General features: G+C 42.2%; 2 protein-coding genes and 1 pseudogene across 3 annotated transcripts in view; all 3 read right to left on the bottom strand.

Moving 5' to 3' along the window:
• The window catches only part of LOC110532237 (otogelin-like protein), a 65,719-nt gene extending 52,737 nt beyond the window's left edge, over positions 1-12,982 (bottom strand). Inside the window, exons 1-7 of the mRNA XM_036989435.1 lie at positions 12,958-12,982; positions 12,302-12,344; positions 11,807-11,852; positions 11,526-11,604; positions 3,485-3,577; positions 1,409-1,685; positions 405-610 (exon numbers count right to left, since the gene is read on the bottom strand). Of these exons, the coding sequence (XP_036845330.1) occupies positions 405-610; positions 1,409-1,685; positions 3,485-3,577; positions 11,526-11,604; positions 11,807-11,852; positions 12,302-12,344; positions 12,958-12,982 (769 nt within the window). The remainder of the gene's footprint in view (positions 1-404; positions 611-1,408; positions 1,686-3,484; positions 3,578-11,525; positions 11,605-11,806; positions 11,853-12,301; positions 12,345-12,957) is intronic.
• A 2,013-nt stretch (positions 12,983-14,995) lies between these two features.
• On the bottom strand, positions 14,996-18,097 carry LOC118966672 (annotated as a pseudogene).
• Positions 18,098-18,638: 541 nt separating this feature from the next.
• Positions 18,639-22,379, bottom strand: calub (calumenin b). 2 transcript variants are annotated; one of them, XM_021599564.2, is made up of 7 exons: positions 22,235-22,379; positions 21,474-21,700; positions 21,188-21,381; positions 20,910-21,076; positions 20,765-20,825; positions 20,374-20,573; positions 20,168-20,272 (listed from the first exon to the last, which is right to left on the bottom strand). In XM_021599564.2, the coding sequence occupies exons 2-7, from the start codon at positions 21,695-21,697 to the stop codon at positions 20,168-20,170; spliced, it is 951 nt and encodes a 316-aa protein (XP_021455239.2). In that variant the 5' UTR covers positions 21,698-21,700; positions 22,235-22,379. The 2 variants fall into 2 exon arrangements, with proteins under 2 accessions (XP_036832328.1, XP_021455239.2); XM_036976433.1 differs by lacking the exon at positions 22,235-22,379 and having other exon boundaries at positions 18,639-20,272; positions 21,474-21,697.
• Between the last annotated feature and the right edge of the window lie 91 nt (positions 22,380-22,470).

Here is a 22,470-nt window from a genome sequence, read left to right as displayed (position 1 = left end):
TATAATGACTGCATATTAAAATAACTTCTCTCCTCTGCTCTACGTTCCTCTCTTCTCCTCTCCTCTGCTTTCCGCTCGTCTCCCTTCCTCCCTCTCTTCTCCTCTCTGCACTCCTGTCCCCTTTGTACTCTTTTCCCTCTCTCCTCTCTTCTCCTCTTCGTTTCCCACTCTCCTCTCCTGTCTAGGTCATGTTACAGGACTACGGCCTCCACCTCAGTAATAATAACTATAATGGTTCCCTGTGGTGCTGAGAGGAGAAAGGTTGTGATGGAAGGATGATTGGGTGCTGAGACAGAGGATAAGAGATGGGTGGAGGAAGGAGGATAAGAGGCTGGTCGGACCCACCTGTCCAGTCTTACAGTGGGCTTTGATGAGGTGTGAGTGAGTGAGTGTGTGTGTCTCACCGCGGGCAGTGGTGAGGTCATCGTTGGGCAGGTTGTTATAGTTCCCACAGAGGCCACAGGGGGTGCCGTGGTGCTGTTCAGACATCTTCAGATATACTCCGCTCTCTCCGTCCCACGCCAGAGAGAAGCCAAACACACTCTTCACCAGAAGGTAGTCAGCCAGACGCTCTATAAACACACCTCCTATTGTTTGGGGCAGGCTCAGCCTATGCACATATGCAGGGATAGGCAAACATTTCAAAATACAATTACAAAATACCATAAAGATCAATGTATCAAAATAAACAACAAAATACATGTTTTTTTTTTTATTTTTATTTTTTTATTTTTATTTTTTTAAATGTATACATTTGCATTTAGCCGGCCGAACAGGAACAATATAATGGTACTGGCTATGACTGTGTTATGTTGTTGCTTAACTACCTTAGTTGAGCAAGTCACTCTGGATACGTGTCTGCTCAATGACCAATATGTACATTTATATGTGAAAATGAACATATCAAAAAGAACTGCAAAGCACACTGTGTATTGTTTCGGCCGGAATAATACTCAGCATGCTTTGCAATTGTTCATTTTTACATATACAGTTATATTTAGTTGATTTAGCACACGCTTTTATCACACCATAGTGCTATCAGACTTCTGATACCAGTGCAGGGTGAAAGGGTGGACACAAAATATGAACTTCTATTTAAGAAATGGTATAGAATTATTTTGTATTTTGAAAATACAAAATGCACTGGAGTGTAATTCAAATGACAAAATACTCAGAAGTAATTAAAATATATATTTCAAAAACTGCCCATCTCTGCACACACGCACACAGGTGCACACAGGCGCACACAGGCGCACACACACAAACACACACAAACACACACACACACACACACACACACACACACACACACACACACACACACACACACACACACACACACACACACACACACACACACACACACACACAAACAGAAAACATACACATTCCTCCATATCCCACCCACCTGCGGCCCCCCTGGTGGACTTGGTATCCAGAGATGTGGATCTCCTCCTCGTTGGGGAAGAAGAGACTGAGAGCCCTGGGACAGGAGTACACACTGCCCTCACACACACGGCTGTTATGGACCCACACTGTGTACTGTGGTGTGGCTGAGCGGCAGTCCTGGGCCAGTATGTAGGAGCAGGTTCCAGGGTAGTAGAAGTAGCTGCCATCGAACGTCTCATAGTGGTGCTGACCCCAAGACCTGCAGATCCCATCTCTGTCTTGGCCCTGGTTAGGAACTACATGCACACACAAACTCTGAGTTGTGCACGCTTATCTCAACTCTGAATTGGCATGATAGTGCCCTGGTGTGTTTGTTTGTGTGTGGGGGGCATGGGGAGGTGTGCCCACAATGCTAGCTCACTAAAAGCCGCTCAGTTACAGGAAAACCCGTCTCTGTGCCATACCCAGACAACTACACCCACTGTCTAACAGTGTTGGTGCTCTGGTGGTACTTTAGCCAGGTAGGTACTTGGTTGACAGGAACAGTGTGTATCAGAGTTCATCTGCCACACCCAGCATGATAAACGAACAGCAACACTTCATATTCCTGACGCTAGGGTGCTTACCATTGCGCCAACAAAACCATGGTGGTTGGGTGAGGGAAACACTACTTTAGGTCTCAGGCAAGGTATCACTATAGAGCAATGGTTGCCAACCGGTCGATCGTGATTCCTAGTCGATCACCAAATATTTCTGTAGAAAAGCCAACGAACGATGAAGGCTTGCACTCCTTTTTTAAAATCATGTTGTGCTGTTGCCGGTAGGTGCACTTGATTCATGAGACAAACTCTGCCTACCCGGCGGACCGGCAAATCTGTGACTAAATCGAGTGCACCTACTGCGCTGCCCAATTGGATGGCTTAAATCGCCGTGGCTGCAGAGCTTCCGGGACCCTGGCCACAGCCAAGTTGAATAGGCTACTAGTAGGCTACTACTAGCCTACGTAAGATTAAATAACTTTTAAAATCATGACCACAGAGAGACTGTCAAAGAATACAGCAAAGAGCTGCTGTTTTTATGAGTGAGTTTATGTTTAAGTTTAAATTCAGCACTGTCACTGTTTTTATTCAACACTATTACAAAACGCGCTTCTCCATATTCCGTACAGCTGTAATGAATGAGTAGCCAAGTATCGATAGCCCTGCATTTTATTATTATTATCAGCTCATCGTGTCGATTTTAATATTAAATAATATTAAACTTTCTCTGGTCATAGGAACAACATTAATTTGTGCATGAGGCAGATGCGGTGCGCTCAAGTTTCGTCATCAGGTGGAAGACGATGTCCCCACTCTCTGGTCAGTCTCACCGGAGGAAAGGAAAGAGAGAGCAGGGACCGTGAGAGGCAGTTTTGAAAGGTCATCCAACTCGGGAATTCCAAGTCGGAAACTCAGGCATCTTTCTAGAGCTCCGATTTTTCGACCTGAAGACCACTGACGTCATGATTTGACCTTGTTGACCATCAGATGCAGGTACCATCAGTCCAGTAAAAATAAAAAAGTGCTAAACCAACTGATCTATTTTGTTATCAAAGCTTCAGTTTTGAAATATAATATGGTCTGTTTAACAATATTGGCAGGCCAATCATATAGCCAATATGTTGTGATAATCTATTAGGCCTACTGTCCAAACCTCATTCCTACAAAACTGTTTGTGTGAGATTAATGTAAAAAAAAAAATCTGAGCGTAGATCTCAACTTGCTTTTTGACTGCGAAAGTGATCTTGACTCAAAAAAGGTTGGTGACCACTGCTATAGAGGCTCTACTAGAGACGCATCTCTGATGTATAGAGACCCTGTGTAGTCTACAGAAACTCAACCCTAATCCTCCAGACTTAATCATACACACTATGGACTGGTGTGTGTGTGTGCGTGTGTGTGTGTGTGTGTGTGTGTGTGTGGTTATTTATGACAGTGTGGACAGCTTATTAATGGTTGCTGATGGATGTGTCAGTCTGACTCTCATGCAGGCACACACACACCAAAATGAAACATACATTGTGGTTCTAGGTTCAAGATGTGTGTGTGTTACTCACTGATCTGGCAGCGGTCTCCGAGGGCCTGGAACTGTGCACAGTCACACACACCTCCCTCCTGACACCAGCCCCCATTCAGACAGCCACAGTACTCTGGTGAAACACAGACACAATATTTCCTCAATTCCTTAGAACTCCTCTGGAAATACTTTGAGATTCACCAATTGATGAATAACTTATTCTTTACGAGAGAAATTGCTTTAACCCTTTACACTCGTGAGAATTGGCCTATATGGATAGAGACAGATTCAAATGTTTCTAACAGAAGAAATATGAGTAGCATATGCATAACCATGGTAGCAATTGAAAGGGAACACTTTGGAGATTATGGTGAAATGATCAGACCAAAGATAAGGACCAAACAGTTCACCTGACACAAGACTGAATCAAAACATTACACTGTTGATTTTACATTAACTGAACTTTTCATATTATTTGTCAACATCGAAATCAGAAAATACTCGGGATATTTAGTAACATAATAAGAATATTCCTGGAAGTTTTGGGGTCAGTGCAACATTTTTAAAAATGACAAGGGTCCACACACCTCTCCAAAGTGTGCACAGTTCCTAAGTAATTTCAATTCTCAAGGAAAGAGCCTTCAAGTATTAGGTGCTTTTTTGAGCTCTCTTAGCTGTGTTGTTGAGGAACTGAAGCAAGCAAACGTGTTGTTTTTTGTTTGGAACACATCCCTGCATCCCCCCATCGCACAATTACTGTTGTTTTTACGGAATCCAAAAACGGTCCATTATGAACCATGAAATGGGTCAGGTAGGCATAATTTGAAAGCTTATTCAAATTGCCAACATGACTAGCTAAGTTATAAAATACGGTCTTACAGTGTTTGGCTTTCACAAGGAGAAACAGATAGTAATTGTGGTGCTCATAGAATGGAGTCATGAGTACATTTATACAGTTGAAGTCGGAAGTTTACAACAACACTTAGGTTGGAGTAATTAAAACTCGTTTTTCAACAACTCCACAAATGTCTTGTTAACAAACTATAGTTTTAGCAATTCGGTTAGGACATCTACTTTGTGCATGACACAAGTCATTTTTCCAACAATTGTTTACAGACAGATTATTTCACTTATAATTCACTGTATCACAATTCCAGTGGGTCAGAAGTTAACATACACTAAGTTGACTGTGCCTTTAAACAGCTTGGAAAATTCCAGAAAATGATGTCATGGCTTAACAAACTTCTGATAGGCTAATTGACATCAACTGAGTCAACTGGAGGCGTACCTGTGGATGTATTTCAAGGTCTACCTTCAAACTCAGTGCCTCTTTGCTTGACATCATGGGAAAATCAAAAGAAATCAGCCAAGACATCAGGAAAAAAATTGTAGACCTCCACAAGTCTGGTTCATCCTTGGGAGCAATTTCCAAACGCCTGAAGGTACCACGTTCATCTGTACAAACAATAGTACGCAAGTATAAACACCATTGGACCACGCAGCCATCATACTGATCAGGAAGGAGACGCGTTCTGTCTCTTAGAGATGAACGTACTTTTGTGCGAAAAGTGCAAATCAATCCCAGAACAACAGCAAAGGACCTTGTGAAGATGCTGGAGGAAACAGGTACAAATGTTTCTATATCCACAGTAAAACAAGTCCTATATCAACCTAACCTGAAAGGCCACTCAGCAAGGAAGAAGCCACTGCTCCAAAACCGTCATAAAAAAGCCAGACTACGGTTTGCAACTGCACATGTGGACCAAGATTGTACTTTTTGAAGAAATGTTCTCTGGTCTGATGAAACAAAAATAGAACTGTTTGGCCATAATGACCATCGTTATGTTTGCAGGAAAAGGAAGAGGCTTGCAGGCCAAAGAACACCATCCCAACCGTGAAGGACGGGGGTGGAAGCATCATGTTGTGGGGGTGCTTTGCTGCAGGACAGACTGGTGCACTTCACAAAATAGATGGCATCATGAGTAAGGAAAAGTATGTGGATATATTGAAACAACATCTCAAGACATCAGTCAGGAAGTTAAAGCTTGGTTGCAAATTGGTCTTCCAAATGGACAATGACCCCAAGCATACTTCCAAAGTTGTGGCAAAATCACTTAAGGACACCAAAGTCAAGGTATTGGAGTGGCTATCACAAAGCCTTGACCTCAATCCTATAGAACATTTGTGGGCACAACTGAAAAAGTGTGTACGAGCAAGAAGGCCGACAAACCTGACTCAGTTACACCAGCTCTGTCAGGAGGAATGGGCCAAAATTCACCCAACTTATTGTGGGAAGCTTGTGGAAGGCTACACCAAACGTTTGACCCAAGTTAAACAATTTCAAGGCAATGCTACCAAATACTTATTGAGTGTATGTAAACGTCTGACCCACTGGGAATGTGATGAAATAAATAAAAGCTGAAATAAATAATTCTCTGTACTATTATTCTGACATTTCCCATTCTGAACAACGCAGTTCAAGAAATAAAGTTCAGAAAATATAAAACTAAATAAACTAAAGTAAAAAAAACAAACAAATAAAGTAGCACAATAAAATAACAATAACGAGGCTACAAACAGGGGGTACCAGTACCTAGTCAATGTGCGGGGGTACAGGTTAGTCGAGGTCATTTGTACATGTAGGTAGTGGTAAAGTGACTATCCATAGATAATAAACTGCGAGTAGCAGCATTATAAAAATAAGGGGGTGTCAATGTAAATAGTCCAGGTGGCCATTTGATTAATTGTTCAGCAGTCTTATGGCTTGGGGGTAGAAGCTGTTAAGGGGCATTTTGGTCCTAGACTTGGCGCTCCGGTACCGCTTTCCGTGCGGTAGCAGAGAGAACAGTCTATGACTAGGGTGGATGGAGTCTTAGGCAAATTTTTGTCCCTTCCTTTGACACCACCTAGTATATATGTCCTGGATGGCAGGAAGCTTAGCCCCAGTGACGTACTGGGCCGTGCACACTACCCTCTGGAGCACCTTAAGGTGACAAGCAGTTGCCACACGAGCAGTTGCCACACCAGGTGGTGATGCAACCGGTCAGGATGCTCTCGATGGTGCAGCTGTATAAATCTTTTTGAGGATCTGGGGACCCCGTGTCAAATATTTTCAGTCTCCGAAGAGGGAAAAGGTGTTGTCGTGCCCTCTTCACGACTGTCTTGGTGTGTTTGGACCATGATAGTTCGTTGGTGATGTGGTTACCAAGGAACTTGAAACTCTTGATCCGCTCCACTACAGCCCTGTTGATGTTAACGGGGGCCGGTTAGGCCCACCTTTTCCTGTAGTGCACGATCAGCTCCTTTGTCTTGCTCACATTGAGGGAGAGGTCTTTGTCCTGGCATCACACTGTCAGGTCTCTGACCTCCTCCCTATAGGCTGTCTCATCGTTGTCGGTGATCAGGCCGACCACTATTGTGACAGGTTACCTTCACTTTCTTGGGCACATGGACTATGGTGGTCTGCTTGAAACATGTAGGTTTTACAGACTCTGTCAGGGAGAGGTTGAAAATGTCAGTGAAGACACTTGCCAGTTGGTCCGCGTGTGCTTTGAGTACAGGTCCTGGTAATCCGTCTGGCCCCGAGGCTTTGTGAATGTTGACCTGTTAAAAGGTCTTGCTCACATCGGCTACGGAGAGCGTGATCACACAGTCGTCCGGGACAGCTGGTGTTCTCATGCATGCTTCAGTGTTGCTTGTTTAGAAGCGAGCATAAAAGGCATTAAGCTCGTCTGGTAGGCTCGCGTCACTGGGCAGCTCGCGGTTGGGTTTCCCTTTGTAGTCCGTAATAGTTTGCAAGCCCTGCCTCATCCGACAAGCATCAGAGCCAGTGTAGTAAAATTCAATATTAGTTCTGTATTGACGCCTGTTTGATAGTTTGTCTGAGAGCGTAGCAGGATTTCTTATAAGCGTCCAGACTAGTCTTCCGCTCCTTAAAAGCGGCAGCTCTACCCTTTAGCTCATTGCGGATGTTGCCTGTTATCCATGGCTTCTGGTTGGGATATGTACGACCAGTCACTGTGGGGATGACGTCATTGATGCACTTATTGATGAAGCCAGTGACTGAGGTGGTGTACTCCTCAATCTAGAAGAAAAAGAAACGCACACCTATTTAGGCGAGGTGCTGGCTAGCGGAGTAGAAAACTTGAAAAAAAAGAGAGCCGCACACTCTAGGAGCTCAGATGTAAAAATGTAATTACCAATGTTTCGACAGCCAAGCTGTCTTCATCAGGGTATAATCACAAACACTGCGGGATGACTCGTTTATGTAGTGTCAAAAGAAACAGGTGTCTGTAAACATGGCCAAGAGTGGCCTAATATCATTGGTTAATTATCAAATATTAAAATGTCATACAAAGAACAGCATACAAACAACAAATGGATAGCATACGATCATACATTCATTTGACTACCCAAGCTTACAAACAATTACAATGGTAAAGTCACAATAATCACAAGAATGGCTTCAGATCAAAGTCTACGTTGAGACCGAAGGGCGCACGGGTCTTTAAGTTAAAGATCCAGGCAGCCTCTTGTTTTAACAACAAATTATCAAGGTCACCCCCTCTCCTAGGGAGGGTGACATGTTCGATGCCAATATAACGCAGAGACGAAATCGAGTGGCCTGCCTCCAAGAAGTGGGCCGCAACTGGGTAAGTAAAGTTTTTACACCTAATGGTGCTACAATGCCCCGAGATACGTACTTTTAATTTGCGCTTTGTTTTACCTACATAATTTTTACCACAAGGGTAGTTAGAACACAAGAATGCGTCTTTTTGCGAGACTGACCTTGAAAAAGGTCATGTCTCGTTTTGTTTTGAATTTTCTCAATGGCAATATTATTTGTGAGACTGACCTTGAAAAAGGTCATGTCTCATTTTGTTTTGAATTTTCTCAATGGCAATATTAATCTGATCATTCTTGTAGCCCCTAGAGGTTTACTCACTCGCTTACGAATTCTCACAAGGCAGGCACCATGACCTCCGCCCCATTTTTCTCTGTCTTTTTTTCACGTGAATGATGGGGATTTGGGCATGGTCTCGAGAAAGCAGCATGTCCTTTGTGTTGGACTCATTAAAGAAAAAATCTTTGTCCAGTTCGAAGTGAGTAATCGCTGTACTGATGTCCAGAAGCTCTTTTCATAAGAGACGGTAGCAGCAACATCATGTACAAAATAAGTTACAAACAACGTGAAAAAAAAAAATAAAGACCACAGTTGGTTAGGAGCCTGTAAAACGGCATCTATCCCCTCCGGCGCCATTATTAGGGTACACAGGGCGAAAGAAAAATTATAGTAATCTAGGTGACAGACAAACACATTCAATAACACCTTGCCCACTCTTGCCTGCATCTAGCTGATCTAGGGTGTAATCATAACTCCAAGCAGTTGCAAAATAGAGTTTCTCTTGGACAAATTCAGATATGTTTATTCCTGTTTTGTTCTATTTGCTTCCGTATAAGAAAAGTTTTTCAACAGAATCGGCAGAATGAATCAACACATCCCTGATCACCCACAAATACAGTTCACTTTCATAGCAGCCACATACAAACAGCATGATAACATTGATCTTTGTATAATCTTTTCCCTTCGCTTGTGGACTTCAGTGCACAACACAACAACTGTCTGTGACCAGGTAAAAAACACTTTCCAAGCAAAACCTTCATGCCATAAGTGATAACCGCTACACACAGCCTAGTCAAGATAGCTTCTAGCTTCTAGACCTGACGTGTTAGTAAACCCGCTACAGTCATGCAGTACAGTGTACAGCAAGCAGTTAAGCAGTTACCTCGCCGGGCCCCAGTGGCAATAAAATAATAAAACCAAAAGCTTACCTTGACTTGGAAGAGTTCCAGTGTTGGATAACTATAGCCAGCTAGCTAACATAGCATCCCTCTCTGTTTGAATACTTTAAAGTATTACTTAAGCCGTTTTTTGGGGTATCCGTACTTTACTTTACTATTTATATTTTTTTATACTTTTACATCACTACATTCCTAAAGAAAAGTATGTACTTTTTACTCCATATATTTCCCTGACGCATAAAACTATTTGTTACATTTTGAATGCTTAGCAGGACAGGAAAATTGTCTAATTCACACACTTAATCAAGAGAACATCCCTGGTCATCCTACTGCCTCTTATCTGGCGGATCACTAAACACATGCTTTGTTTGTAAATTATAGTGTTGGAGTGTGCCTCTGGCTCTGCTTTGCTTATTATATGGATTATACTTGTACTTTTGATACTTAAGTAAATTTTAGAAATTATATTTACTTTTGATACTGAAGTATATTTAAAACCAAATACTTTCAGAATTTTACTCAAGTAATATTTTACACTGGGTACTTTTTTTACACCCACGGTTTACCACAGTAACTTTACTTTTACTTAAGTATGAAAATTGGGTACTTTTTTCCACCACTGGGTGTTTGAGTAGGCTAAACTAGCTAGCTGCATGTTATAGCTAAGTAATGAAAGTGAAAAAAATATCTCTCTCAAAACTGTTCAACGATTGACTTTCTCTCTATTTGTGTTAACTACTCACCTCATGTTATGCACTGCAGTGCTAGCTATCTATAGCTTATGATTTCAGTACTAGATTCATTCTATGATTCGTTGATTGGGTGGGAAACATGTCAGTTCATGCTGCAAGTTGGAGGACATCCTCCAGAAGATATCATAATTACTGTGCAAGTCGATGGAAGGGGGTGAAAAACATGAGCCTCCTGGGTTTTGTATTAAAGTCAATGTACCCAGAGGAGGAAGGAAACGAACTGTCCTCCGGCTACATCATGGCGCTACCACAGAGAGTGATGTTGAGGGTAATGTAGACATTGATTCCAAAACAGTGTGTTTTAATAAATTATTTGGTGCTGTGAATATATTTAGCATGGTTTTATCTAAAAAGGATAACTTTTTTATGTTTCACTATTTTTATTTTTATGAAATTCACTGAGGTGGATGGTCCTCCCCTTCCTCCTTTGAGGAGCCTTCAATACATGCAAATTATTATATGACTTGAACTTCTTAAATATCCTCACTTTTTTTTTTTTTTATCGCCTAATATGACATACCCTAATCTAATTGCCTGTAGCTCAGGCCCTGATGCAAGGATATGCATATTCTTGGTACCATTTGAAAGGAAACACTTTGAACATTGTGCAAATGTGAAGGAATGTAGGAGAATATTACACAATAGATCTGGTAAAAGATAATACAAAGAAAGAACCAACCGTTCTTTTGCATTTTTTTGTACCATTGTCTTTGAAATGCAAGAGAAAGGCCATAATGTACTATTCCAGCCCAGGTGCAATTTAGATTTTGGCCACTAGATGACAGCAGTGTATGTGCAAAGATTTAGACTGATCCAGTGAACCATTGCTTTTCTGTTTAAAATGTTATATCAAGACTGCCCAAATGTGCCTAATTTGTTTATTAATAACAACTTTTCATGTTCAAAACGGTGCACTCTCCTCAAGCAATAGCATGGTATTCTTTCACTGTAATAGCTACTGTAAATTGGACAGTGCAGTTAAATTAACAAGAATTTAAGATTTCTGCCAATATCAAATATGTCTAGGTCATCCTGGGAAATGTCCTTGTTACTTACAACCTCATGCTAATAGCATTAGCATACGTTAGCTCAACAATCCCAAATAAGCACATTTTTACTCCTGAACTTATTTAAGCTTGTCATAATAAAGGGATAGAATACTTATTGACTCAAGACATTTCAGCTTTTAATTTTGAATTAATTTGTAAAAATGTTTAAAAGCATACAGTAATTACACTTCGACCTTATGAGGTGTCATAATGAGGTATTGTGTCTAGCAAGTGACACAAAATAAAAATGTTATCAATTTTAAATTCAAGGGGTGTGAATACTTTCTGAAGGCAAGGCACTTTAGGCCCTGTGTGTATGTGTGTGTGTGTGTGTGTGTGTGTGTGTGTGTGTGTGTGTGTGTGTGTGTGAGTGTGTGTGTGTTTGTATGTGAGTGTGTGTGTGTGTGTGTGTGTGTGTGTGTGTGTGTGTGTGTGTGTGTGTGTGTGTGTGTGTGTGTGTGTGTGTGTGTGTGTGTACCTGAGGAGGCATCGCGGGCGGTGTAATTGTGTAGAACACTGCGAGGGAGAGTTGCTTCAGAGAGAAGTGGACTGAATGTCTGGTGAGAAGAGAACACTGATGATCACACACATGCACAAACATGTGTAGTAAATGTGTATCTCTACCCCTGTGTGTAGTTGCACCAGTGTATGTATGTGTATGTGTGTGCGTCCTACAAAGGTGTCTTTGTGCTAGTCAGGGTGTTGTGTGTGTGTGTATGCCCTGACCTCATCTGCTTCTCTTAGGTGTAGTGTGCCTACCTCCTCCCCTAGGAGATCCCGTTTCCTCCGCAGTGCATTAGCCCTCCTGCACGCACGTACACATGCACACACACACAGACACACACACACATACACACAGACACACAGACACACACACACACACACAGCACATTGGGGCGGCAGGGTAGCCTAGTGGTTAGAGCATTGGACTAGTAACCGGAAGGTTGCGAGTTCAAACCCCCGAGCTGACAAGGTACAAATCTGTCGTTCTGCCCCTGAACAGGCAGTTAACCCACTGTTCCCAGGCCGTCATTGAAAATAAGAATTTGTTCTTAACTGACTTGCCTGGTTAAATAAAGATAAAATAAAATAAAACATTCATTATGAGGAGAAACATGCAAACTGAAGTTAAGTGCACTTTTGACCACTTGAATACATCCAAACCAAACACACACATGCATCAGTTTAGCCATGACATTGAATTAATGAATCCCCTGAGATTATGAATGTTTCTCGCTTCCTCTCCTCTCTTACCTCTGTAGTCTACTGTCTGTCTCTGTCAGTTGGCTCTGAGCTGCTGAACACAACAAAAAAACATCAGTAAAACCTCACACACCATCAAAAGTATTACTTCATTGCACTATCACAACACATAAAATATCATCACATATATACCACAAGTCGACAAAACATATCAAATGTATTAATTTAAACGTTCGAATTTAGGGTCGCTGGAGCACATTATTGAACAGCAACAATTTAGGCTACACCTCTGAATGATTTAAAAGACAGTATCAGCTCTAATGTATTCCTATCCAAAGGAAAACATTTGTCAATCATAATTCCCTAAGGCCATAACGATGTCACTGCGGGGGGCTGAAACCCACATTTCAAACGTGAACAGTACAATTTGCCTATCATCCGATATTTCCTAAGGTTAAAACAGCAAAATATGAACTTTTCAAAAATGTCTCGCGCATACAACACTGGTGCTAGTTTTCTGCTCTCTCTTTGACATTTTTGGAATCACTCTTAGAACGTCAAACGTTTATGTTGAAACAGTAAAGGTTATAGTACTCATCTAAGTTATGCATTTTGATATGATGCGCGTGTGTCGCTGGGAGACTCACCGTGTGCTGTCAGCAGCTGGAGAACTGAACACCACGAAAGAAGGACCAGTATTACTCTACGTGGACCGTTCATCTCAGAGCTCATCCACCCGGAGGTTAACGGAACATTTCACAGGACAGACCGGAGAGTAGAAGAGGGTCTCTGTTCGTTACCGGACTTCCCGCGGTTCACGTCCACGCGCACATAGTTGAGCGTGCAACTCGGATGGATGACGAGGTCACGAGTTCACCTTCGCGCAGGTGAGGGGGGGGGGGGGGGGGGGGGTTGTGTAAAACTGGTGACATCAAACCGACTGAAAGTGGTGTAAGTAAAACTGGTGACATCAAACCGACTGAAAGTGGTGTAAAGTACTTAAGTAAAAATACTTTAAAGTATTGCTTAAGTATTGCCATGGTCATTCTTATTGCATCTGACCTGGCAGACTCACTAAACACAAGTACTTCATTTCTAAATGATGTCTGAGTGTTGGAGTATGCCGCTGGCTATCTGCTATACTTTTACTTCTGATAGGTAAGTATATTTTTCTTAATTGCATCTACTGTTGATACTTAAGTCACTCAACAGTACATATACAGTACCAGTCAAAACTTTGGACACACCTACTCATTCAGGTTTTTATTTATTTTTACTATTTTCTACATTGAAGAATAATAGTGAAGACATCAACACTATGAAATAACACATATGGAATCATGTAGTAACCAAAAAAGTGTTAAACAAATCAAAATCTATTTTAATAGGGAACAACATTGCATCCTTCAAGATTGTTGGAAAAGCCAGGTGAAGCTGGTTGAGAGAATGCCAAGAGTGTGCAAAGCTGTCATCAAGGTAAAGGGTCACTACTTTGAAGAATCTCAAATATAAAATATATTTTGATTTGTTTAACACTTTTTTGGGGTACTACATGATTCCGTATGTGTTATTTCATAGTTTTGATGTCTTCACTATTATTCAACAATGTAGAAAAAGTTTTAAAAAATAAAGAAAACCCCTGGAATGAGTAGGTGTGTCAAAACTTTTGACTGGTACTGTATATTTAAAACCAAATATTTTTAGACTTTTGCTCAAGTAGTATTTCACTGGGTGACTGACTTTTAAGTCATTTTCTATGAAGGTAACTTTACTTTAACTCAAGTATGACAATTGGGTACTTTTTCAACCACTGTCCCTACCCCATTGAAGTTGACATTTAAAATGGTTAAAGTAAGGTTAGGGATAGGTAAGGGTTATGGTTAGGTAAGGGTTATGGTTAAGGTTAAGGGTAGGGTAAGGGTTAAGGTTAGAGTATGGGTATGGATGTTCCAAGGATCCCTGATTGCAGAATCGACAGGAGAATAGTGGGCTACCTGCAAGTTAGAGAGATTCTCTGAGTTTAGGACACAAATGCAACAAATTAATTGACTGTAGGGCCTACTTATGATTACAAATATAGTCTTACTTTAGAGACAGTAATTTAACTTTAATAAAATTATAAATTAGATTGTATATGTGTATATGTGTGTGTGTGTGTGTGTGTGTGTGTGTGCGTGCGTGCGTGCGTGCGTGTGTGTGTGTGTGTGTGTAAGTGTGTGTGTGTGTGTGTGTGTGTGTGTGTGTGTGTGTGTAAGACTTGGACTCCCTCTGCTGGCCATTGATGTATGCCTATCTGATATGAGTGAAAATGGACATGAGCAAAAATCTCTGAATGTTTAATAACATAGTATAATGTACATGTTTAATAGTATTATCATGATATACATGTTAATGTCTTGGAAACATAATGCGTCTTAAATTCTTTAAACAGTAGAGGAGGGGGTTTGGGGTGGCACAAGTGGTGGTATTGTTAGCAAGTTAATGGGGGTTGAGTAAGGCTTGATAGGGTTGCATACCAGTGAAGTATTGGGGGGTTAAGGAGTGGGATTGCTGATGAGGGTTCATGAGTGGTGGATGGGTATCAGGTATTTTGGAGTGGGTAAGTGGGCAGCAGTAGAGGCTGCTGAGGGGAGGACAGCTCATAATAATGGTCGGAAGGGAGCGAATGGAATGGCATCTAACACCTGGAAACCATGTGTTTGATGTGTTTGATACCATTCCACTGATTCCGCATTAGCCGTTAGCACGAGCCCACCCTCCCCAATTGGGTGCCACCAACCTCCTGTGGTGGGTAGGAGGGCAAAGTCAGTCTGCTACAGAGAGCTGCCTAGTAATGTGACATCACTTCCTGGCAGCCAGTTCAGCGTTGACTTGATCCTCAGTTTTGAGGTCGTGCCATTGGGCGATGGGCCTGCGGGGGTTGGCCAGCATGTCTGACCAATGACGGAGCTCGGTGCCGCTGCTGGCTCCACCCAGAAACACCTTCCCGATGGCATCATTCTTCCCAATCTTATCATAGTCCAACACTGTCACTTCTACCTGCACCTTCTACACACAGAGAAACACAGACCTCTGCTCGAAGGGTTGATCAATTATAAAGGAATTCATTGTAAGGGATAAGTGAGAGAGAGAGAGAGAGAGAGAGAGAGAGAGAGAGAGAGAGAGAGAGAGAGAGAGAGAGTGTGTGTGTGTGTGTGTGTGGGGGGGGGGGGGTGTACCTTTATCTGTTCGAAGGACACCTCAAAGCTGAAGGACTCATTGTAGTAAGGGTTGAGAGTGTTCTTTTTGATGCTGTTTTTCTTCTTCTTCAGTCTTTTTCCATTCTGCAGTAGGTGGATCTTTGCATAGGGGTCTAACAGAGGAGACAGAGATCAACCTAACACAAAAACGCTCTCACTTTCTGTCTCTCTCTGTCTCTCGCTGTCTCTTTCTCTCTCTCTCTCTCTCTCTCTCTCTCTCTGTTTCTCTCTCACACACACACACACCCAGCTCACCCGACAGTCCTCCTACGTCCATCTTCTTTTGCTTTTTTGCCTCGAAGACAACGATGCTTAATTTCCCTGCTGTAGGAACATATCTCAGAGACAGACAGATATCACCCAGCTGCTCTGACTGGAGAGAGAGAGTGCCAGAGGTAAGTGCTTTGTGACTTTCTTTCCTATATATTTCTTCCTTCTCTCTTTTTTACTCTGTCTATCCTCCTGGTCTCTCCATTCTCACCTCCTCTTTCTCTGCCTTCTTCAGCTCCCGCCACTCCTGTATCATCTGACTGAAGTCCAGGCTGCACATTGGTACTTATAGTGCTCCAATCGCGTCATGTTTAGAGAAACAGTCAAAGTCATACACTGTCATCACCAGAGTCCTGCCTCCCAGCTCACTGTACAGTACCTACATACACATACAATATATACACACACACACACACACTCACGCATGCACACAGACACACACACACACACAAATGTTGTTGAATTGAAGGTGAAAGTCTTATTGAAGGTTGGGCTGTGTGTCTTCCTGTGGACTTTAGTCTCAAACTTCCTCTTCTTGTCTGGTAGAGTTTAACATACGGGTCTGAAATTCCCCCCACATCCATGGCTGGGAGATCACAAGCCTGCAGGATACCTACTACCATCTATAAACGGGAAAGGGGGGCAGAGGGTATGGAGAAGACCCACAGCTATAGCATGTGTCTGATGGAATAATATTTGGTACTCAGAGAACACGGTGAGAACTCTTTGTTCCTGCTCCGCAGGACATTGGTTAGCAGAATCAGATGTGTTAGAGCAGGGATCGAACAAGGAGTTCTCACGGTGTTCTCTGTGAAGTTGTAGTCCAATGAGAACTCCAGTCTGCCCAACTTCACTTCCTCTGTAGGCTCCTCCTCCCTGCCAGTCAATCCAGTCTCTGTGTCACCCTCATCCTTTAGGGGCTACAGGACACACACACAAACACACAGAAAAACCTGATACATACCAAGCAGCAGACCTACACAGGTTAATAAATCGTATTCAGGATCGGTGGGACCCCTACGGGACGGTTGACCTAACGTAGGCTAATGCGATTAGCATGAGGTTGTAAGTAACAAGAACATTTCCCAGGACATAGACATATCTGATATTGGCAGAAAGCTTAAATTCTTCTTAATCTAGCTGCAGTGTCCAATTTACAGTAGCTATTACAGTGAAATAATACCATGCTATTGTTTGAGGAGAGTGCACAGTTTTGAACATGAAAAGTTATTGATGAGCAAATTAGGCACATTTGGGCAGTCTTGATACACAATTTTGAACAGAAATGCAATGGTTCATTGGATCAGTCTAAATCTTTGTACATACACTGCTGTCATCTAGTGGCCAAAATCTAAATTCCACCTGGGCTGGAATAATACATTATGCCCTTTCTCTTGCATTTCAAAGACGATGGTAGAAAAAAAATACAAAAGAACGGTTGTTTTTTTCTTTGTATTATCTTTTACCAGATCTATTGTGTTATATTCTCCTACATTCCTTTCACATTTCCACAAAGTTCAAAGTGTTTCCTTTCAAATGGTACCAAGAATATGCATATCCTTGCTTCAGGGCCTGAGCTACTGGCAGTTAGATTTGGGTATGTCATTTTAGGGAAAAAAAAAAAAAAAAGGGTGTGATCCTCAAGAGGTTGTTGCTTTACTCCACACTATTTATTAAAAGTTTGTGTGTAGCCCTCCACAGAGAGTTGATATTACACAATCTGTGTGTGTGTGTGTGTGTGTGTGTGTGTGTGTGTGTGTGTGTGTGTGTGTGTGTGTGTGTGTGTGTGTGTGTGTGTGTGTGTGTGTGTGTGTGTGTGTGTGTGTGTGTGTGTGTGTGTGTATACCTCAGGGTTGTCTCTCTCCAGCTCAGTGTCCGTGTTCAAGCCGTTCTTTCCCTTCTTCTCCTATGTTAGCATACTGAGACTTCAGCAGGAGACATCTACATTCCAACTGGATGACTGGTATTAATGTATACATGTCCCTGTGTAACTGCGCATGCATTTATGACATCGGCATTACTGTATGTGTGATTGTGCGTGCATATACTGAAAACCGGTATGCATTATGTTTCCGGTGGTTGATACCGTTTTGTCTCATATTGACTCTATGTATAGATGCTGCTGCCTGAATTAGAACTGTAGGATGCGGTTTCTGCAGCAACGCCGGTATCAAGTTCCGGCCCCACCCAAAGATAGAGATGCAGATTCACACACATACTGTACACACACACACATAGAGCTTAGACCTCTGTGGAGCATTGTGACTTCAACTCTGTTGTTCACCTTGCTGATGATTCGGTGGACAGGGACGTTGTATTGATCTGTGTGTTGATTCATGTCTTATAGGGAATTATAAACTGGGTGGTTTGAGCCCCGAATGCTGATTGGCTGACAGCCGTGGTTTATCAGACCGTATACCACAGGTATGGCAAAACATTTTTTTTTACTGCTCTAATTACGTTGCTAACCAGTTTATAATAGCAATTAGGCACCTCAGGAGTTTGTGATATATGGCCAATATACCACGGCTAAGAGCTGTGTCCAGGCACTCCGCGATGCATTGTGCATAAGAACAGCCCTTAGCTGTGGTATATTGGCCATATACCACACACCCTCGTGCCTTATTGCTTAAATGTACTCTGTGATTGGAGGCACTATTAGAGGGTCATTCATTTAGATACACCCACAGCATTCTATTCCAGTTTCATTTTTAGAAGAAACTGAATAATAATTTAATATAACGTCTTGGTTGATCCGTTGGTTCTAAAATATGTGGAAACAGATATTTTATTTAGATTGGTCTAAAACTTTTCACCCTATATAATACATAGCACCCAATGGTTCATTATATTTCTATTAAAGCAACCCCACACATCGGTACTCCACAAAATCCTTTTAATCAGAAAAACACTTCTTCATATGATTGGTAACAGCACACACACTGTCAACAAACAGGTGACAATGTATGTACAGGGCAGTCACCAGTGACAGGCATGGCACTGCATTGTGTGTAAAAAAACAGCTATATCATATACATTATATAAGACAACGCAAACACTTTACTAGAACCCTCTGTCATAAGGGCTACATAACATGTCACAAACAATCATACTGTGTCAATTTATCACAACTGATTTTACACCAACAGTCATGACTGTTTATGACATTGTTATGGCAGTGTTAAATAGCCCTTATAACAGAGGGTTTAAGTGAAGTTGAACCAGACCAATAACAGTGGTTATAGATGGTCATACAGTGAGGGGCATTATACATTTATGACAACGATAACTAAAGAAGCCTGAGGGGAAATCTGACTTTAATAATCCTCCAAACTTAGTGTAGTATGTTTGTGTAGTGTGGCACAGCATAGAATTCAGCAGATTCCAAAATAAAACAGGATGTTCCAGCCCTGTACTGCACAGGGCTATGAATATGTTGTGCTAATACAGGGACTAGATCAGAAATGTAGGAGGTTCTCGGACTAAAGTTGAGAAACACTGATCCCTAATTAAGCATCACCAAGGGACTAAAACCTGCACACAGGACCGCTATTGGCAGATGCATGAAGATTTTCAGGCACACTCCTTGGATTACGATTGTCCACATTGCTGGTCTGCATATCAACTCAAAGAGCAGTTTGTGGTGGTAGCCCATAGAGTGGCCCCCGTGTTATAGCTCCCCTTCATAGTCCAGTGCATAGCAGAATACACACACAGCTATTTTTATTTTACCTTTATTTAACTAGGCAAGTCAGTTAAGAACAAATTCTTATTTTCAATGACGGCCTAGGAACAGTGGGTTAACTGCCTGTTCAGGGGCAGAACGACAGATTTGTACCTTGCCAGCTCGGGGATTTGAACTTGTAACCTTCCGGTTACTAGTCCAACGCGTAGCCTAACCATTAGGCTACCCTGCCGCCCCTATACACAACAGGGCTTAAATCAATTCAGTTAGTTTCCGATTACATTTTATTTCACTTCCTAAATTGAACACTGAATTGAACCCAACACGCAGTTCGGCACATAATTGCATGCACGATATTGTTTTTGTAACCTTGTTTGAACAAACACTTACTACTGTCTTCTATAAATCTTTTTTTTTTATATAACAAAGTTGCTCTGCAAACAAAAAGACAAGCCAAAGGAAATATCCTTTCCATTGTCCGAGAGGGTGGTGGAGGCAGAGCTGGAACAAGGTGTCCTGTTTGTGTACTACTTAGTACAAAGTAATGCATTCACTAGTGTGTATAATAGGCCAGGAAATCAAATAAATTGTCCTTGGCATCAGAGTGAAAAACTCCATCTCAAATGTCACTCCATATAGTGCGCTACTTTTAAATTGGGATTTTAAATTCCATGACTGAGTTGAATTGGAATTGAGCCCAACCCAGCATGGGAAGTGGAAGGGTTAGAATTCATCGTGTCTTGCCAAGGCTTCTCCAAAGTCAGTAGCCTGGCTACCAACGAAGAGGTCATACTTCTCAACGATCTCTGCCTTAGTCAGTCTGCCATCCTACAAAGGGAGAATAAATAAATACGTTTTTCAGTATTTGCTTAAATGCACGCACACACACAATGCAGGCAACTAGCTCAAACATCAACATGTGTGTGTACCTTGTCATTATCTGACTCGTAGACCAAGTGTTTGGCTTCTGCCTCTGCGTGGTCATAGTCTGAAGGCAGGATCCAGTCTTTGGTCTCCTCCTTGTCCATGCGGCCATCTTTGTTTGTGTCTCTGAACTCAGTAAACTGTTCTCTCTCTGTCCTCACCCACTCTGGCTCTGACGGATCCCCCTCTTGGTTATACATGTCACCTTGAGGATGGGAGAGAAGGGAAAGGAAGGGAGAGAGAGAAATGTTAATGAACCGCTCTCTGTTCTCACCCACTCGGGCTCTGCTGATGCTATAAATCGCACCTATGTCCTCCTCCAGGTGTAATAATGCCATGTATTAATTATAGCAGGCATTAAATAACCCATGTACTTCTCCAGATGTTATAACTTACCTATGTACTCCTCCAGGTCTATAAAGCCGTCTCCGTTCTTATCAATGTCCTCCATGGTCTCCTACAGGAGGGTAATGGCACAAAGATGTTACTGCCGGGCTACCTTCAAACAACTTAAATGTTTTATTTATTGTCTATGACCTACCAGTACAACTATATCCTTCATATGGTCGTACTCCTCAGGATGGAGGAAAGCTGTAAACTCCTCTTTATTGGCCTTCAGGTCAGCATCCAGGTCAGACATTTTGAATCTCCTCTCATCACGTGAAATCATCTGTCTGTAGCTGAAGCCATCCTCTGGGTCTGGATCATCTAAAAGGTCACACACACACCAATTAGAAAAATCAGACCTTCCAATAAAAAGGGCACTGGTCAGGTGTCATAGATTACATTCTTATACTCCTTTCAGAGTGTCCCCCATACCCAGTATGTATCCATATGTAGCATTCTTGTACTCCTCCCAGGACACAAGTCCATCTCCATTATGGTCATGACCTTTCCACTGGCGGTCCACATCGTCATAGATCCACCTCTTCTGACTGTGTTTGATCCACTTTTTCATCTCCTCTACTGACACATACCCATCCTTGTCCTCATCTATATGCTCTACCAACATACTGTAGGGAGAGAGAGATGGCTTGTTAAACCATCTTTTCTATACAAATCCATTTCTCACTTCTATACAAATGTAGCTGCTAGAGTGTGTTACCCAAGTCTCTCCTTGCTCTCCTCTGGTGTGAGCTGATCGAAGGTCTTGGCCTCGTCCTGTCCTAGAAACGCCTCGTGGTCGTAATCAAAGTTCTCTGCATCTTCATGGTCGCGGTTGCTAAGCGGGACGTCATGGTGGACGCGGTCCTTTTTCTCGATGGTGGGTTTACTAAAGGCATAGACCACGCACAGCGCAAAGCACATGACCAACGGCCGCAGCTCCATAATCTGACACACATACACACAGGAGCGAGAGCAGAGTTAACTAACTTGGTTTACTACACAACAATATCGTTTGTGACAGTGCGTTTAGTTGACAGGAATTCGTCATGACTTTCCTGAGTTTAACTAATTCGGGGTTTCCCCTACTCATCTGTGGGTTCACCGTTTTTGGCTAAAATAAACAGGGTAGCTAGCTAATTTGTGAGTGCTAGGACGTATTCATTACGGAAACCGTTTAAGAACCTAACAGAGTAAAACGAGAATTTCTATGGAACAAATTCAGGTACGTCACTCCACGTTTCGTTCCGTTTGTTTCCGTTTAAGAAGCGTTTTGCAACAGAATCGGCGTAATGAATACACCCTTGGTACCGGTGCAGTTTGCAAGCTAACCAGACATCAGTTGTTGTACTAAATGCGAGATGTCATTTGCACTGCCTACTTCAGTGTGTGTGTAACGTTAATGTTACAATAACTAAACAGGGGGAAAAAACATAGATGAACTGTGCATTTACGTAAGCCTGAAATAGATACTTTACTCACCACCGGTCTTTCTGAAAAGTCTTTCGATTTTGAATATCTAGCTACTCCGGATACACACCCATCGTTTCCGGTCCTAAAAACTCAACCAGCCAACAGCGTTACATATGCGTTTGTGCCATGCCTCTTGTCCATTGGTCCACTTCAGGACAGCTTCGGCCTTGTGATTGGTCAATAACCGCCACGTCCTCAAGCTATGAGCAATGGAACGCGGTTTGGGTCTTTGCTGTCAAAAACGA

This window comes from Oncorhynchus mykiss, chromosome 1, assembly GCF_013265735.2.
Source record: "Oncorhynchus mykiss isolate Arlee chromosome 1, USDA_OmykA_1.1, whole genome shotgun sequence".
In the NCBI taxonomy this organism is placed as follows: domain Eukaryota; kingdom Metazoa; phylum Chordata; class Actinopteri; order Salmoniformes; family Salmonidae; genus Oncorhynchus; species Oncorhynchus mykiss.
Note: the sequence above shows the minus strand (reverse complement) of the source record. Positions and strands in the feature narration are given on the sequence as shown.

Bases quoted from the DNA above. Each gene is read 5' to 3' on its own strand.
- calub (XM_021599564.2), bottom strand. From the start codon at position 21,697: ATGGAGCTGCGGCCGTTGGTCATGTGCTTTGCGCTGTGCGTGGTCTAT. The intron at 21,077-21,187 runs GTATGGGGGACA...GTGACCTTTTAG, and splicing joins TACATATGGATACATACTGG to ATGATCCAGACCCAGAGGAT. The intron at 20,826-20,909 runs GTAGGTCATAGA...ACCCTCCTGTAG, and splicing joins TGAAGGATATAGTTGTACTG to GAGACCATGGAGGACATTGA.